General features: G+C 45.7%; 1 protein-coding gene across 3 annotated transcripts in view; it reads left to right on the forward strand.

Annotated features, from left to right (window-relative positions):
* Tead1 (TEA domain transcription factor 1) overlaps positions 1–16,209 on the forward strand; it is a 223,269-nt gene that overhangs the window by 164,686 nt on the left and 42,374 nt on the right. For all 3 annotated transcript variants that reach the window (XM_076941024.1, XM_076941035.1, XM_076941030.1), the window contains 4 exons: positions 11,710–11,844; positions 13,256–13,302; positions 14,162–14,223; positions 15,777–15,901. In XM_076941024.1, the coding sequence (XP_076797139.1) occupies positions 11,710–11,844; positions 13,256–13,302; positions 14,162–14,223; positions 15,777–15,901 (369 nt within the window). The remainder of the gene's footprint in view (positions 1–11,709; positions 11,845–13,255; positions 13,303–14,161; positions 14,224–15,776; positions 15,902–16,209) is intronic.

Raw genomic sequence — 16,209 nt, forward strand, 5'->3', positions numbered from 1 at the left:
CTCAGCTTTCTCTGCTGTGCTCTGTTATCTATCAGCACATTTGAAAGACACAGGGACAGGTCTCTTCGAAGAGTTCACCATGGAGACAGACTAAGTGTCCTAGTTGAATTCCCACAATAACTGATGAGATAAACTCACTATACAATTTGAAGTCATCTTAAAAATGACACAGATCACTCCTGGGTATGCACTGGGGGTGGCAGGAAGTGGCCAAGATTACAGAGATGTTGTGTTGTCCTTGAGAAAGGTGTAGGAAGGAGGCTTGTTGGAGAAGATGACTGTTGACTTGGCCGCTGCTTGTCTATGCTCAGTAGTAATGCCTCTTCTTGGCTGGTCATCATGTTTCCACATATCCAGAAATCAAAATGGGGTACGGTGGAGGGTGTTGAGCAATTGTCTGCATGCCCTGTGAATACTAAAACCAATGTCTCATCTCTTTGTCTTCCTAAAGAGATGGTAAAAGTAGCTTGTGTATAGCTGGGTCCCTTTTGGGTACACTTTCCCATAAGCCTGTTTGCTTTAAAAGTGTGTGTGTGTGTGTGTGAGACAGGGGGACACACTTACGAAGGTCAGAGAACAACTTTCTGGCATGGGTTCTCTCCTTCCAATAATATAGGTCTCTTGTGAGGCAGTTGTCTTTATCCGTTGAGACATCTCTTCATCTCAAGCCTGTTTACGTCTCCTTTTCTAAACCAGGGAGTGAGAGAATTCTTTAGGCAACTAAAGGAGAGGGAAGTGTTTATTTCAGCTCACAATTCTCATGTTCCATCACTGATGAAAGTCTGGGCAGGAACTGGGAGTCAAGAACTAAAGGAGGCCCATGAAGGAACACTGTTCTTGGCTTGCTCAGTCTGCTTTCTTATGCAAGGCAGGACCACCTGCCCAGGAATGGCACTGCTCCTAGTGGGCTGGGCCCTCCCACATTAATCATTAATCAAGAAGATTGCCCTAGAGTTGCTTACAAGATAGTCTGATAGAGGTTCCTATTTTCTAATGACTAGCTGGTGTCTAGTTGGCAGAAAACCAACCAAGTGCACATGTGCATGCGTGTGTGCGTGTGTGTGTTCATGTGTGTCACGAATGTGTCAGGTGTTGGCATTGGGTATTTTCCTTAATTTCACTCCACCTCATATTGAGCCACAGTGTTTCTCTTTTACTCCAGCTCGTACTGTTTTGGCTGCTCTAGAAATGCAGCTTGATCCAGGGTCTCTACCTCTTATTTGTTGAGGTTACAGGAGGGGCCACCACTCACCCCCTGTCATATTTTTGTGGGTACTGGGGAATTCAGGCTAAGCTCCTTAAATTTCACCTATAGTCATCTCTCCAGCACCAAAACTTATGTTTTAAGCTGGACAGCACAGTGAAATTATGACCTGCAATAGTAAATGTGGATCTGACTGACACCCACCCTCTCAAATCCTTACTTCTACTTTGTCCTCTGGCTGTTTTATGGAATATAGATTGAAACATTGCCACTGCCATCCCTGCCTCAGGCAGAAGGTCAAGGAGACCACTACCCCCAGGGTGTTTTTTCAGCCTCAGTGTTCCAGTTATAGTGCCGGTTCCTGGTGTGTGTTTCCCTGAGGAAACTCACAGAGGTGACTATCTCCCCTGCTGCATTCTCAATGAGTAGCCCCTTGAAAACTGTTAGTATTAGTTCTAAAGGTCAGCCACTGCTCCTGGCTGCTTCTCAGCATGACTGTAGGCTCAATCATCCCCCAGGTATGCAGACTCTAAGTCCGTTTTCACTTTCACAAGCAGGAAAAGGTTCTGTTGAACTTTAAAAGCAAGGAAGTGATGCTTCACTTGGCCTCTGGGGGTTTGTCAGATCTAGTGCATCCTAGGCCTTGACTTCATGGAGCTGGTATTCTGAGGAAATACTAAACCTTGTGCTAATTCCCTTGTCAAATTCCCACAGCCAGGACTCTGCAGTAGGCAGGAAACAGGGCCCAGAAAAGAAAGAATACCCAATCCAAGAGTGGTTATCTGAATTACCCTAAAGAGTACCATGGAGGTAGACCCTGGGCAGTGGTCGGAGTAGCTCTGTGTCACCTACCTGAAGATGGAACATCAGGCTCCTTTGGAAAGACCTTATAGTTTGCTCTAAGAGGATGGCTGGTAAAAGAGACCAAGCTGGAGGCAGGCCTAGTGATTGAACTATGAGAGTGTGGCAAGAGAGCTAGGCACCTGGGCCAGGGCCTCCCTACTTAGTGGCCTTCAGCTGTCCCTTATGGCCAGCCTCTACCAGTTCCCCACTTCAGCCCACTATGTCTGCTTGGGTTTTCTCAGTGTTTTTAATCAAAGAAGTATGAATACAAGTTCTGTTCATAAGTCTGTAAAATATATGATAGAACTTCTGAACTAGTATTTTTTTCTTAACAAAAAAGATTTATTTTATTTATTTTATGTTTTATATATATGAGAGTTTTGTCTACATGTTTGCTGGCACACCAGAAGATGGCATTGGATTACTTACAGACAGTTATGAGCCATCTTGTCAATGCTGGTAATTGAACTTCAGAGGTCTGGAAGAGCAGCCAGTGTTCTTAGCTGCTGAGCTATCTCTCCAGTCCCCTGAATAAGAGTTTCAGCAACACACTTAAAATACAGCTTTTTAAGAGCTGGGAAGTAGCTGAGTCAGCAAAGTGCTTGCCGAGCAAACAGGAAGACCTGAGTTTAGATCTTAGATCCATAGCACTGATGTGAAAAGCTGGACACAGGAGCATGTGTCTATATTCCTAGTGTTGGGCAGATCCCTCCGGGTTCATAGGCTTGCTTTAGGCAGCCAGTATTCCTTGTCTTAGAATAATAAGGTGGAGAGAGAGGGAAGGAGGAGCAGATGCACCCATGTAAGCAGTGGGGTGAGGGGACTGACAGAGTCCCTGAGCTTCTTTGTTTTATTTGTTTGATTTTGGAGACAGGGTTTCTCTGTATAGCTCTGGTTGTCCTGGACAATAGCTCACTTTGTAGACCAGGCTGGCCCAACTCAGAAATCTGCCTGCCTCTGCCTCCCAAGTGCTGGGATTAAAGGCATGCTCCACCACTGCCTGGCAACCCTGAGCTTCTTAAAAGCTGGAAACATAGTGGTGGTGCACGCCTTTAATCCCAGCACTTGGGAGGCAGAAGCAGGTGGATTTCTGAGTTCGAGGATAGCTAGGACTACACTGAGAAACCCTGTCTCGAAAAACAAAAAACAAAAACCAAAAAAAAAAAACCAAAAAAAAACAAAAAAAAAACCCCTGGAAACATGCATCAAAATTAAAAATAACTATGAAGCTTTTAATTAAGTATAAAAAAGTCAGTACATGTTCAGGTGCGCTTGCTTATATTTGTAATCACAGTACTTGGAAGGTAGGAGGACTGAATTTAAAGTCAGTCTCCTAGGATGAACATAGCTGCATCTCAAAAACCAAAACACAACACCCAGGTTTGTCTCCTTCACAGGTGACTTTAAAAAAAAAAGGGGGGGGGGGGGGCTGGGTGGTGGTGGCACACGCCTTTAATCCCAGCACTTGGGAGGCAGAGGCAGGTGGATTTCTGAGTTTGAGGCCAGCCTGGTCTACAGAGTGAGTTCCAGGACAGCCAGGGCTACACAGAGAAACCCTGTCTCGAAAAACAAAAAACAAACAAACAAACAAAAAACCCAACAAAATAATCAAGGAGAGAAACATTATTCTATACTCTTTCTAATTTTCTCCAACCTCTCTTCTTCCCTTACGAAACTCAACCCACTCCCTCTGCCCTCATCTCCCAAGTCTTTCCTTTGTCACATTGAGAAAATAAAGCAACTGATAAATCGGGTCCCCTCTTACCCTGAAGTTGAATTCAGTTGGCAGTCACTCATTGTCTACCAAGAGCTCTTGCTGGTGCCCTTAGCACCAACATAAGATAAGGCTTTTACAGAAGGCCCAGCAGACTGACCTGGTCACTGGATGACACCAGATGCAGGCCATGATCATGGGGAGAGATGCAAGAAGAGAGTGAAATAAGTTGGGATATAGCTCAATGACTGAGGGCTTGCCTGGCCTGGTTGGATCTTCAACTGCATAACAAGAAAAGAAATAGGGAAAGACACCAAGAAACAGTGCATCAGAGCAGGAAGGATGGTACGGTCCACTTCCAGGAGACACTCAAGAAGAGCCCATGAAGATGGCTAAAGGAATGATAGAAATTCACACAATCAAGAGTTTATTTTATCTTGATCAAAGTACCTAAGAAGAAGCAAAAGTTCTTCCTCCAGGCCTCTGGGAGCTTATCTTCTAGAGGATAGCTTTCCTGTTGGGCCTAGCCCTTCTGACTCATGCCTCTTCTGTGGGTGGGTGTGTTTTAGGTGACCCACAGCTTTGTAGCTGTCCTGATGTGGTCAGCAAAGGTAGACCCATACTGGGCAGTAGGCAAATGGCCTCTGGGTCTGTGGTACGGGAGGATTGGAATTCACAGATGCCAACTTGGAGCTGGCTGTCTGATTTGTTACCAGCTGTGTCTGGTGCAGGAGCACCTGCACTCATTTGTGTATTGTGTAGATGCCCTTGTCTCCTTCAGTTTAGAACCTTACCGAGATCTCAGATTGGGTTGCAGGAGACACCATTGTAAAGGACCAGCTTGTAACATTCGAAATTTCTCCCTACTTTGAAATGTTTTCTCTGGATATTTCAAAATTAGCCCTTTCTGAAGCTCCACGAATTGAGACTCATCCTGGGCTGGAAAAAGATGGCAGCTGAATTTTCCATGTTTTGTATCTTTCTTTCCTACGTGGAGTTTCACACAGAGATTCCTGCTCTGTGTCTCTCTCCCCACCCAAGATATCCAGAACCATCATCTCAGAGACCATAGGATCCAGACCTGGCTCTGAAGATGGTGTACTGCTGTCATCTTCCTTATGGGAAATGGGTGGAGTCATGTTTGTGTTCAAATTATTGTACAGCATGAGAAAACATGAAGAGGAAGCGAGGCCACTGCTGTCCTCACATTGGCAGGGATCTCTCTTGGGCAGGTTTGCTCAGGTCTGGCCACAGCAGGCAGTGAAGACCAGCATTTCGGCAGAGGAGAACAGGCATGTATCTCTGATCCATCCCGTGGCTGACTAAACTAGAAGCTAGTGGACTCTCCGGGGGCCATTTGCTGTGGTTTTTTTTTTTTTTTTTTTTTTTTGGTTTTTCGAGACAGGGTTTCTCCGTGTAGTCCTGGCTGTCCTGGAACTCACTCTGTAGACCAGGTTGGCCTCGAACTCAGAAATCTGCCTGCCTCTGAGCTGGGATTAAAGGCGTGCACCACCACCGCCTGGCTGTTGTTTCGTTTTTGACCTGGGGCCCTTTGTGGTTTGATTTTTCAAATAGACTATTTTTTTTTCCAGTCAGCCATTCCTTCTAATAAGCATGAGCTTAAAGTTTAAATATCTGATTTTATTCTTCCAAGCTCAAGAACTTCATGGGGCATTGCTTAAGTGCGACTCCAGGGGAAGCAGATATGCTGTGCTCTCTGTGGTCCTCTAGGCTGCACAGGAGGAGTGGGACCTGAACAGAACACAAGGTCCCAAGCCTTGATGGGAACCTGCCTCCTCCTGGCCATTTCTTGGGAAACCATGTGGGCTTCTTCCAGGTTCCAGTCTTCAGGTTCTTTTGCCATCATGACAGGAATCCTATGACCTCATAGATGCTTTAGCTGATGTGGGAAGGAATTAGAGTTTCCACCAGGAATGTGGCAATGCAGGGCTGAGTCTGTGAGCCCAACACTGGATCTGTTTGCCTTTCTGTTCTGAGCCAAGCCTGAAAGATTTTGTAGGGTAAACTGAAGCAGCTCCATTCTGAAATGAGAAATCTCTTTCTTGCTAAGCAACCTCCAGTGTCTATCAGAGAATACTCTAGAATAGAGTTGGTAACCAAGATTGTGCAGTAAAGACCAGAGCTCCTAAGCAGCAGGTCATAGCAGGAGAAGCCTGGATGGTGGGCCAGTGGGACACCATCTTGTCTGAGCTGAGCCACCTTTGTCCCTGCTTTAGCAAAGAGGCAATAAGGGCTTACAGAGGCTTTGTGACCTGCATGGGGTTGCATATCTGACCCTGATCCTTAGCCTGTCTGGTGCCAAAGCCCAAGTTCCTCACAGAATGACTCAGAAGGGTTTACATCCCTGACTGAAGGAGTCGTGCATGGGCTCCCTGTAGCTGGCCTTTCTCTGTGAGTTTGAAGGATGTGGTAAAGATGAGCAGTGAGGGCAGCTCTCACCCTAGAACCCAGATGCTAGCTCCCAGACAAGAGGGCAGGAAGCAGGAAGACATCTTTTCCTCAGCACCCAGCTCCAGACCACAGCTGGCCTACACCCTCCATTCCTAGGAGTCTCAAGGCTCACCTTCCTGGCTTCCCATCTGCAGTTCTTTGTGAAAGCTGGAGGCCCACATCAGAAAGAAAAGATCCGCTGTGGACAATGACACACTGCTAAACATAGCTCTGTACATTTGAAAATGAACAATGTGTAAAAGCCTTGAAACATTTTTTCTTTGATGTGAATGGAGTCTTCGGCATTTCGAAATACAATGCAATGAATTAATTGCTACTCATTAGGCAGCAAGTCAGGCCAGTGCTGAATGTGCCTTCCCTCCTCCACAGAGGCTATGGCCTGACCAGAATTGCCCCTTTTGTATTTGCTCCTGCCTTCTGCACTGATAAGCAAATTAGAGATCCTGGCTCGAAAACATTCAAGTGCCCCATCCTTTCCCCAGACCACCTTATGTTTCTGTGATGTTTATCTGCTTAAGTCACGGCTAATTATTACAGAGGTCACGTGAATGAATCCACACTGTGCTTGGTTAGAAACAACATCTGCAAAAGTAATTCTTAGAGAAGTATTTTTCGTGTTTTTTCTTTTTCTGCTGGGGGAAAAATGTGGATTTTCAAGCAAATTGCTGTTTTCCCTCTCTTGAATTACAATTTTATTTTGCTGGGGAAAATATGTTTGCAGGAAAGCATTTAATAGCTCATGACAGCTCTTTTACTCCATGGTCTCTGTGACTTTATATGTATCTTTCCCTGCAACATTACTAATATTTCCATATGAATTTCTGAGATGATAGTTTATGAATAAATTGGCCTGTTAGATGATTTATCTATACACACTGTATATTCTATATACTAGAACTTTACAGGCTATCTATATATGCTCTGCATAGCATGCTCTTCAGTAATGGGTGTCAGCTGTGATATGCTGCATATGGGAGCCTGCATTCTCTTTGTTTCTTACCCTCAAAGTTTGTCTGTGGACAATGTCGAGAGACAAGATCATTTGCAAGCCAACTGGGTGCTGGCAAAGCAATGAGAAAGGAGGGATCGATCTGTGCAATAGCTAGAGGCTAGTTCATACAGGCTCCTCTTCATCTATGTGCATGCATATTGCTGCCTTCTCAACATGTATATTACATACAGGCATTTCCCTACCACCACATCCATTGTGATCACGAAGGAGAGGCAGTCAGCAGAACAGAGCTCAGCTTCACGAAATGTGAAAGCCTGTTTACTTACTAACAGTCTGCAAGGTTCCAGGCTGAGGAGTTTATGAGTGACTCAGCCTGCTGGACTGGACAGGACCAGTGAGGCAGTTGATTGTGTATGGCATCAGTTGTGTGGTGAGGAGAGAGGGTGGATAATGAGACTTACCTCTAACCCAGAATTTACCAGCATCTTTGGGCCATGTTTGCCACTCTCTGGGAGTTTTGCAGGTCACAGGCTAAGGAGGAACAGAGTATGAACTTGTCCTAGGAGTTCCTCCTGAGACTTTTATTCTTCTCCCGTGTTCCTGAACGAACACACACACACACACACACACACACACACACACACACACACACACAGTGTCTAAGTCAGGCAGAGTATGACTCAATATTGACTTCCTGCAGTGTTTCAAGATAAAACAGTTCTTTCACCTTTTGTAAATCTCAACATCATCTCAGAAACATTGAGAGATACAAATACATCTTAGAGTGAATTTAATTTAGTATGTGAGTGTAGCTCACGTTTCTTGCATGCACCAAGACTTACTTACTGGGTCCATCAGCTCCTCTTTTTTTATGAGGGTGAGAAGAACCAACAGATAAAAGGCCAAGATATTATCCTGTAGTGACACGGGCAGGCAATTTACCCAGGTTTGACACTTAGGGTGATAATTTTTCCAAAGCCAACCTCAGGTCTCAGGGCTGCAAATGACAGCCGAGAGATCATCTTTCTCAACTCCCATTTCAGGGTAAGAGGGTGTGCGGACAAGCTCTCACCCTGATTTTCACAGAGCCCTGCCAGTGCTTATTATCTGTCTCCAGGGTTACTTTAGATTTTACGCCCCCTGTCCCAGCCACACATAACATAGCCTTTTAATTTTTACATGTATATTGTAGATGAAGGGCCATTGCTGTGAAATTCAATGAATAGGTAGGAATCACAAGAGAGGACGTTTTAGTCCATTTACAGAAAATTGCCCATTCTCAGGCAGGTGGGTCAAGTGCAGGAGCCACTACTTGAGGTAATATTTCCAGCCCATTCTTAGCTGCCTAACCTGACAGATAGAAAGCCAAGAGGTGCCCAGGTCTGAACAAACTATTTGGTTGCTGCTGGTCATTAGTTCAGTGGCTGTATGGAATATGATGTGCTGGTTAGAATGGAGTTCACCAGCCACCCTCATAGTTACAAATGCACACATTTATAATGGAACCAGAAGATGTAAGATGAAATTCTTAATAAGAAAGTTAAAAGGTGCCATGTGACTTGCCCTAGGTAGGGAAGAGGCCAGGTACTTGACTTCCCAACAGTGGGTGCTTTACTACTAGAAAGCACTGGGTGCTAGAGAAATCACAGAAACCGATAGCTCTGCTCTCCTGCCTTTGAACTTTGTTTTTATTTATGACCTTCCAGACAGAGGAGCCAGTAGTCATTAAACAGATGAATTAGGTCATGTTCTGAAGCTCTGGAAGTCAAGCAATGCACGCACCCTGCCCTCAGCCCCACTGATTTCCTTGTTTCAGGAAACAGAGAATGTGGCTGGTGAGATGGCTCAGCAGGTAAAGACACTTGCTCCCAAGCCTGATCTGTGTAGAGTCAGGGACTCACACAGTGCAGAGAACCAGCTCCCACAAACTGTCCTCTGACTCTGTATGTGGGTACATACATACCTAGTAAATGTTTTTAATTTTTATTTTTTAAGGAAAACTATCAATCCTTCATGGATATTTTAAAGAATTCTTGAGCATACCTAGCCAAGAGAAATGTTCCCAGCAGGTCCTCATATCAATAGGTCTTAGAGACTCAAGGATCCTCTGGACCTGGGCTATGGCTTTTCAGGTTGCCCCACTAAAATGTACCAATCATATTGGTCAGCATCTAAGAAACACAAGAACTCATAGGTCTCTGAGAGAGTGCATGGCTTTCTCATGAAACAGAGCCAGGTCCTGAAGCAATTTTGTAGTTCTTAAGAATTCACACCAGCCAGGCAGGGTAAAAGTCTGGGCTTCTCTTTTCCAAACTACCCCATTCTGGGGCCCAAAGAGAATGTGAAGCTTGGGGAAGGCACCTGTGGCTGTTCCTCTGCCATTACATCAGTCTTAGCAAATTACCCCAGAGAACATTTATAACCTCTCAACATGGGTTAAGTGGCTTTAGCGCTGGAGTCCAATTTGATGGGCTGAAAGGAAACCTGGCCTGTGTGGATTGATGTCAGGCCGTTCTTACTGTGTAGAGCCATGCTCACTGCTCATCCATTCCCTGCTAAGGGGATGGGCGGGGCCAGCTGAAGCCATAGGGTTTTTAAAGTGAGCTGACTGGTACTGACACCTGTGTGTGCTCAGCTAGGCTCTGCTTTAGGATACATCTGAATGCTTCCAGTCTATTTCCGTGTGTGTGTGTGTGTGTGTGTGTGTGTGTGTGTGTGTGTGTGTGTGAGTGATTTTAAATTTTACTTGCATCAACTTCAGTTAGACAGGCTTCAGGTTAGAGGTTTGACTGACTAGCTAATCAAGCCTGGCTTGAAAGTGCCTGCTAGTGAGGAGATAGGAATCACCATTCCTAGTCACCCCAGGCCAATCTAGCAGGGACCAGCAACCAAACAAGCCTTCCTAAGCTTTCACTGTGTCCTTGATGGAGAAGGTGCCATAGCATGGTAGATGTTCCCAGTGGGCAGGTACAGTCTGGAGAGCAGACTCTCCCTAGCTCTCAAATACAAAGCCTAGAAATGTAAAAATGCATGTTTAGCTCCTCCTCCTTCTCTTTCCCCTCCCTCTTCTCATTCTTCCTCTCTCAGAAATACTTTGTAGTAGAATATTTTTATTCTTTGAGAATCTGTCTGTTGATTTTTCTTAAAGAAAAAGTCTCATGGCATTCTATCCGCACTTAGAAGAATTGAATGTGTCCTTGCCAGAAGCTTCCAGAATTGTTTTCTAGTCTGATTCTTTTTCAAGCTTCTCTTGACCTTCCCTTTGGCAGCCTGGCCTGTTTGTTCCTCACCTTTGGTTAGCTATGCAAACATGGAAGCTTCTCCTGGCTGGCATTTCTGTTGTGTCTCAGCCACTGTCCTCACCGTAGGTGTCACCACTCTTGAGTGGCATCTGGGTGGGAGGCACCTCAGTAGTGTCACTACTTTGTTCCTGCTTCAGTGACCTCTGGGTTCTGAGTATAGACCCTCAGCTCTGAGTGTACCCGTGGGTCCTGCCACACACAGGGCCTGACCATTGCTCCCATCTATATCGGGGACACCACAGAGTTTCACAGCCAGGGAAGTGGGTGGTCACTTCTGTCAGTGGTGGCTCTTAGATAGCATCTGGATAGCATACTCCTAAAGTATAAGAATTGCCACATTCGCATATGCATTTTTATGGCACACAAATGTTGTGTTTATATACATATGTTTTTTTTTAACTGAAGAAGAAAAGTAACCCTGCCTTTGTAAGTGATCCTTTTAACAAACTGTTTATTATTGTATCCAGGTAACAAGCATGGTAAGTATGTTCTCTAAACAGTATTCTGTATTTTAGCTGTGCTTGGCAGAATTTGTTTTTTTCTTTTTCTTTTTCTTTTTGTTTTTCTTTTTTTGGCTAGCTTTATGTTACCAATCTTGGCTTTGTAGTAAAGATCCATTTGAGAAAGGAAACTCTGTAGCATCCCCACACTCTGAGCTTTGGTAAAGGAACCACTGTGGCCTTAGCCCCATAGCATGTGCCCCACCCGACAGCATGCTGCCCGGCTGCTCCCCTGCCCGTCTGCTGCTTTTTGAGCTGCCCCTCTACAGATGTCTGCCACGGTTCCTGGGCCTTGAATGACCCCTGCAGGGGCCTGGCACTGTGGCCCAATGATAGCAGTCACCCAAATTGTGCTCTCTTCGATCTATAGATGGCCCTAACCCTGGTGGTGACCTCTCACTTGAAAGTAGGGTCACCCCCACCCCTGGCATGATAAGCCCTTGAGAATTCTTCTGGAAGTAGAAACAATGCTTATATTGTTTGACTTCCTATCATTGGAAAAATGGATCAAGGATTTAAAACCCAACCTGGCCACTAGCTGCTGCTGGCTAGTAAGCCAAAGGCACTGGCTCTCGGCCGTGCTGATTTCTCTCTGTGCATGTGTGCTTTCATGGCCCCCGTGTGGCTCTGTATTGTAGTCTCTGTGCTTGTGGCTGTACTGTTTAACCTGCATGGTAGACATGTGTTCTCTATTAAGTCAGTGTGTCACTGTCATCTTCAAGGATCAGACTGCCAAGGACAAGGCCCTGCAGCACATGGCTGCCATGTCATCAGCCCAGATCGTCTCAGCTACTGCCATCCACAACAAGCTGGGGCTGCCTGGGATTCCACGCCCCACCTTCCCAGGGGGACCGGGGGTAAGTTAATAACCAAATCCAGGAATGATGGCCACCATGGGTGAGATAGCCCAGCTACCAAGGAGGCTGATTTAGGAGGATCACAAGTTTGAAAGCTTACTTGGGCTATAAGTTCAAGGTCAGCCTGTGCAACTTGATGTAATCCTGTCTAAAGCTAGGGTGAAATGGGACTGAGGATGTGGTTCAGTAGTAGAGCACTTGCTTGTTGTGAATGAGTCCGTAGGACAATTCACAGTATCACGGAATAAAAGATGGTAGGTAGGTGACAGATAGGTAGACAAAGAGATAGATAATAGATGAACACATAGAATAAAAGATAGATGAAGGGCTGGAGAGATGGCTCAGTGGTTAAGAGCACTGACTGCTTCTTCCAGAGGGCCTGAGTTCAATTCTCAGCAACCACATAGTGGCTCATAACCATCTGTAATGGGATCTGATGCCCTCTTCTGGTGTGTCTGAGGAGAGCAATGATATATATATATATATCATTAAAAAAGAAATGTATAAAAAAGATAGATGAAGGATGGATAGAAAGATGGTGGATAGATGGATAAATAGATGGATAATTGACAGGTGATAGATACTCAATGGATGGACAAAGGGAAGAGAGATATGGTAGAAAAGGAAGAAGTGGAGAGGAAGAAAGGAAAAGAGAAAAATGGGAATAAGAGGGATAGGAAAATAGTGAAATTTAAAGACATGAGATTAAATATCTTGTTTGTGCAGTGACATTTAGTCAGAACCTGCCTCCTCTTTTACTCTTTTTCTTGGTTCTTGGTCTCAGTCTCTATCCCTATATACTCAGGGTTACTTTATAGCAACCAAAACCCACAGGGGCACAATATTCTTTTAAATATTTTCTTTTGTCAGCTCCCAAAAGGCTGAGAAGCTATCTGTTACATCTGGTTTGACCCCAGAGCCATCTTCAGTAGTTTCAGTTTTGTGACCATTTTATAGATGACAAAGCTGAGGTTACTCATTCTGAGGCACCATTAGATGTGACTTGGTCATTTAGGTACTCAGTGATGTCAGGATTCTGCCAAAGGCCTTAGGTGTGCTCACAGCAAAGATGAGTGAGTGTCCTAGTTGCTTCTCCATGCTTTGATGTCTTTGTTTCAAAGTGTATCTGTTGCTCCATTGGACCTTGGGAGCTACATAAGTGTAGGGTATGCAGGAAGCCCTTGTAGAATAAACTGAAGTGCTTCTACATTGCCTCTTGGCCTTAGGAGAGTTTTCAGGACACAGTGGCTAAAGGAAGCTCCCTGGGATAGGCTATGGTCTTAAACACAGCACTGACCACAGCCAAACCAGGAATCTGGTGTCTTCAGCAGCGGCTTATAATTTGAACATGTCACACAATGTGCTTTGATGAGAACTCATAACCCTGAAGCCTTTGCATCTTGCCTTCCAGTTCTGGCCTGGGATGATACAGACAGGACAGCCAGGATCCTCACAAGAGTAAGTTTTTTAAGGCCCCAGACAACAGAGGCTAGGCAGACCACCCTGGGGGACATTTTACTGTATCAGGCTTTCTCAGGGATTAAGGGAGAAGAGACAGTCAAATGGAAGTCTGACCCTCGTTAGGTTCCCATGTTCCAGGACATGGAAAGGGACCCACCTTTGAGAGTTAGCATCTTTGATGTATCCATTCCTTTCTCTGATCTGCAATATTAGCAGCGACATAGCTAAACACTTGAATTAGGTCCCTTATCCTTCATGGTTTTGGCTGCAGCACCAGGGTCTTCCTCACCTGAGAGAGGGCAGCAAAGACTGTCTCTTTCTGTTGTGGTTGTCTCTGTGATAGGAGTGCCTAATAGAAAATCCCTGAGATCCCTTGAATCCAAAGGGCAAGCTCAGCCCACAGGAGCCAAGGGCAGCTTGGGAATAAAGCAGAAAGGAAATTTTCTTTGTATATGTTTTGCCTAGTGGTCTAGAGACAGGAGACCCTGACTCACGGCCTCCTAAACCCTCCCTAGACAGCTGACCTTGATCTGTTTGGGGATGGAAGTTATGCTCCGTGGTACCTGCTACACTATAGCAAGGGAAGCCAGGCTGACCCCAGTCCAGCTTATCCCACCACATTGTTGGTGGATGTTGTGGGTGTTTCTACCTCAGCAGCCTGCTAAGTAGCCTCTCCTTTGGAAGTAGAAATTTCCTTTAGGTAGGTATAGCTCTGCGTGGAATGGGCAATCCCACTGCAGGCAGGGACCCTGGCAGATGGGATGATGGGGGAGTTCTACTGCAGGCCAAGGCTAGGCCTTGGCAGTATCCACCACTACATCCATAATTTTGACTCTTGTTGACCCTTTTTTCCCAGTGTCAAGCCCTTTGTGCAGCAGGCCTACCCCATCCAGCCAGCAGTCACAGCCCCCATTCCAGGTGAGTCTCCCTGCTTCTTGGATGAGGAGTGATGGGCAGCCTGGCCTCTCTTGTCCCAGGAGTGCAGTGATAAAGGTCTTGGCCACCATTTGCCTCTCTTCCTTTTCCTAAAGGTGGGTCACTTTTGAAGCTGAGAAAAGTCCCAGGCATCTCCTGTCAGGTTGTGTTTCTTTACTCAAGAGTTCCTTTTCCTGGGGCCTTGAGAGATGGCTCAGTGGTCAAGAGCCCTGATTGTAGAAGACCTGGGTTTGTTTCCTAGTACCCACATGGTGGCTTGCAAACATTTGTTAATCCAGTTCCAGGGGATACAATCAATGCTCTTTTCTTACCTGCAAGCACCAGGCACGAACATGGTGCACATACATATATGCAGGCAAAAACGATTAAATGATAAAAATAAGTAAATAAAAGATAAGTTTTAAAACACCCCTTCCGAGAGCTCCTCCTGTGGGGTGGTCAGGAAACAGGAAGCCTGACCACTTTCACTTAAGATGCTGGGTCCTACTTACAAGGGGAAGTTGTTGTGGTTACTCTTGTCAGAAGCTACCAAATCATGTCATTGAGTCAGACACAGATTACTTAAGCTTTCTGAGGTAGTGAAGTTCAGTTCCCTGTTGGTTCCCTCCTGTAAGAGAGGGTTTACCTGAAAGCTCATAGCAGAAACTGAATCTGGCTGACTCCCTTTCTCCTGAGCCCTGTCACCCAAATGTACATAGGCTCACTCAGCTGAACTTCTTGAGAGAGTGTATAATTCTGGGTCTGCCCTTTCAGTGCCTCTAGTCCAAAAAATGCATTTCACGTTGCCCTGTGTTCCTCTGAAACATCCTGAGGGAATGCTCTATAGTGCTGGTGAGCACAGTCTTGAGATAGAAGATGAGACAATAGAAGCAGTGCACTATGGGTCCTGGCTTCATGGGATGTCTTCACAAATGTTTCCCTAAATGTTCCCTCCATTCTTAGCATGCTCCCCAGCCAGACCCTGTTACCCAGCATTAGGTGTCAATTTTAGGTGCTGTGACAAAATATTTATACAAGCGACTGAAGAGAGGAGCGGTTTGTTTGGGTTCGTATAGTTTGAGGGTGTAGTCCATCACGGCAGTGACGTCATGGAGGGAGGAGTGTGAGGCAGCTGTTCACTGTATGTCCACTGACAGGAAGCAGAGAGGTGAATGTTGATGCTCAGCTCTCTCACTCTCTCTCTCTTTTATGTTTTTCAGAACCCTAGCTGTGGGATGGTGCTATGCACATTTAGGGAGAGTCTTCCCACTGCTTCACTTAAACCTCATAGATGGTTTACCATGGTGATGAATCATCACAGTGCCCCCTGCCACAGCTCTTTAAGCTTATCTGAAGCTGGCTTCATGATTAGCTTCATCCAGTCTGCTTAGCTGTCACTGTCTGCAAAAGCCCCAGCCAGAGTGTCACCCTGCCTGGGTGTCACCAGTGGAGGGATTTGTCCTTCCCTTCTAGGTCCTCTGTGTTTAGAATTCTGCCCCATTGAGGTTTGGAAGGAGGTGCATGTGCTTGTGTAAAGGTGACAATTGTTATTTCAGGGTTTGAGCCTGCATCAGCCCCAGCCCCCTCAGTTCCTGCCTGGCAGGGCCGATCCATTGGCACAACCAAGCTTCGCCTGGTGGAATTCTCGGCTTTCCTTGAACAGCAGAGAGACCCAGACTCGGTGAGTATGCCCAGAGGGGTGTGGCTAACAGGAAGTGCTTTCATGCCTACTCCTGTCTTCACCCTGTGGTCTGTCCCTTACTGACCCCTTCCTTCCCTTACACCTGTGTGAAATGTTCCGTGTAAAAACACGTGGAGCTGCCAGGCCACACTTCCTCACCCAGGGAAAAGGATGCTTTTGGCAGATACCATCTCATATTGTCAGATATAAGAGGTGGGTGTTTATTGCCATGTGGACCACAAGCTCCAGGGAGTACCTGGGCTGGAGGGCAGGCCCTCACCAGGCTTGTAGCTCACAAAATTTAATAA

The sequence above is a fragment of the Arvicanthis niloticus genome, chromosome 1 (genome assembly GCF_011762505.2).
Source record: "Arvicanthis niloticus isolate mArvNil1 chromosome 1, mArvNil1.pat.X, whole genome shotgun sequence".
NCBI lineage: Eukaryota > Metazoa > Chordata > Mammalia > Rodentia > Muridae > Arvicanthis > Arvicanthis niloticus.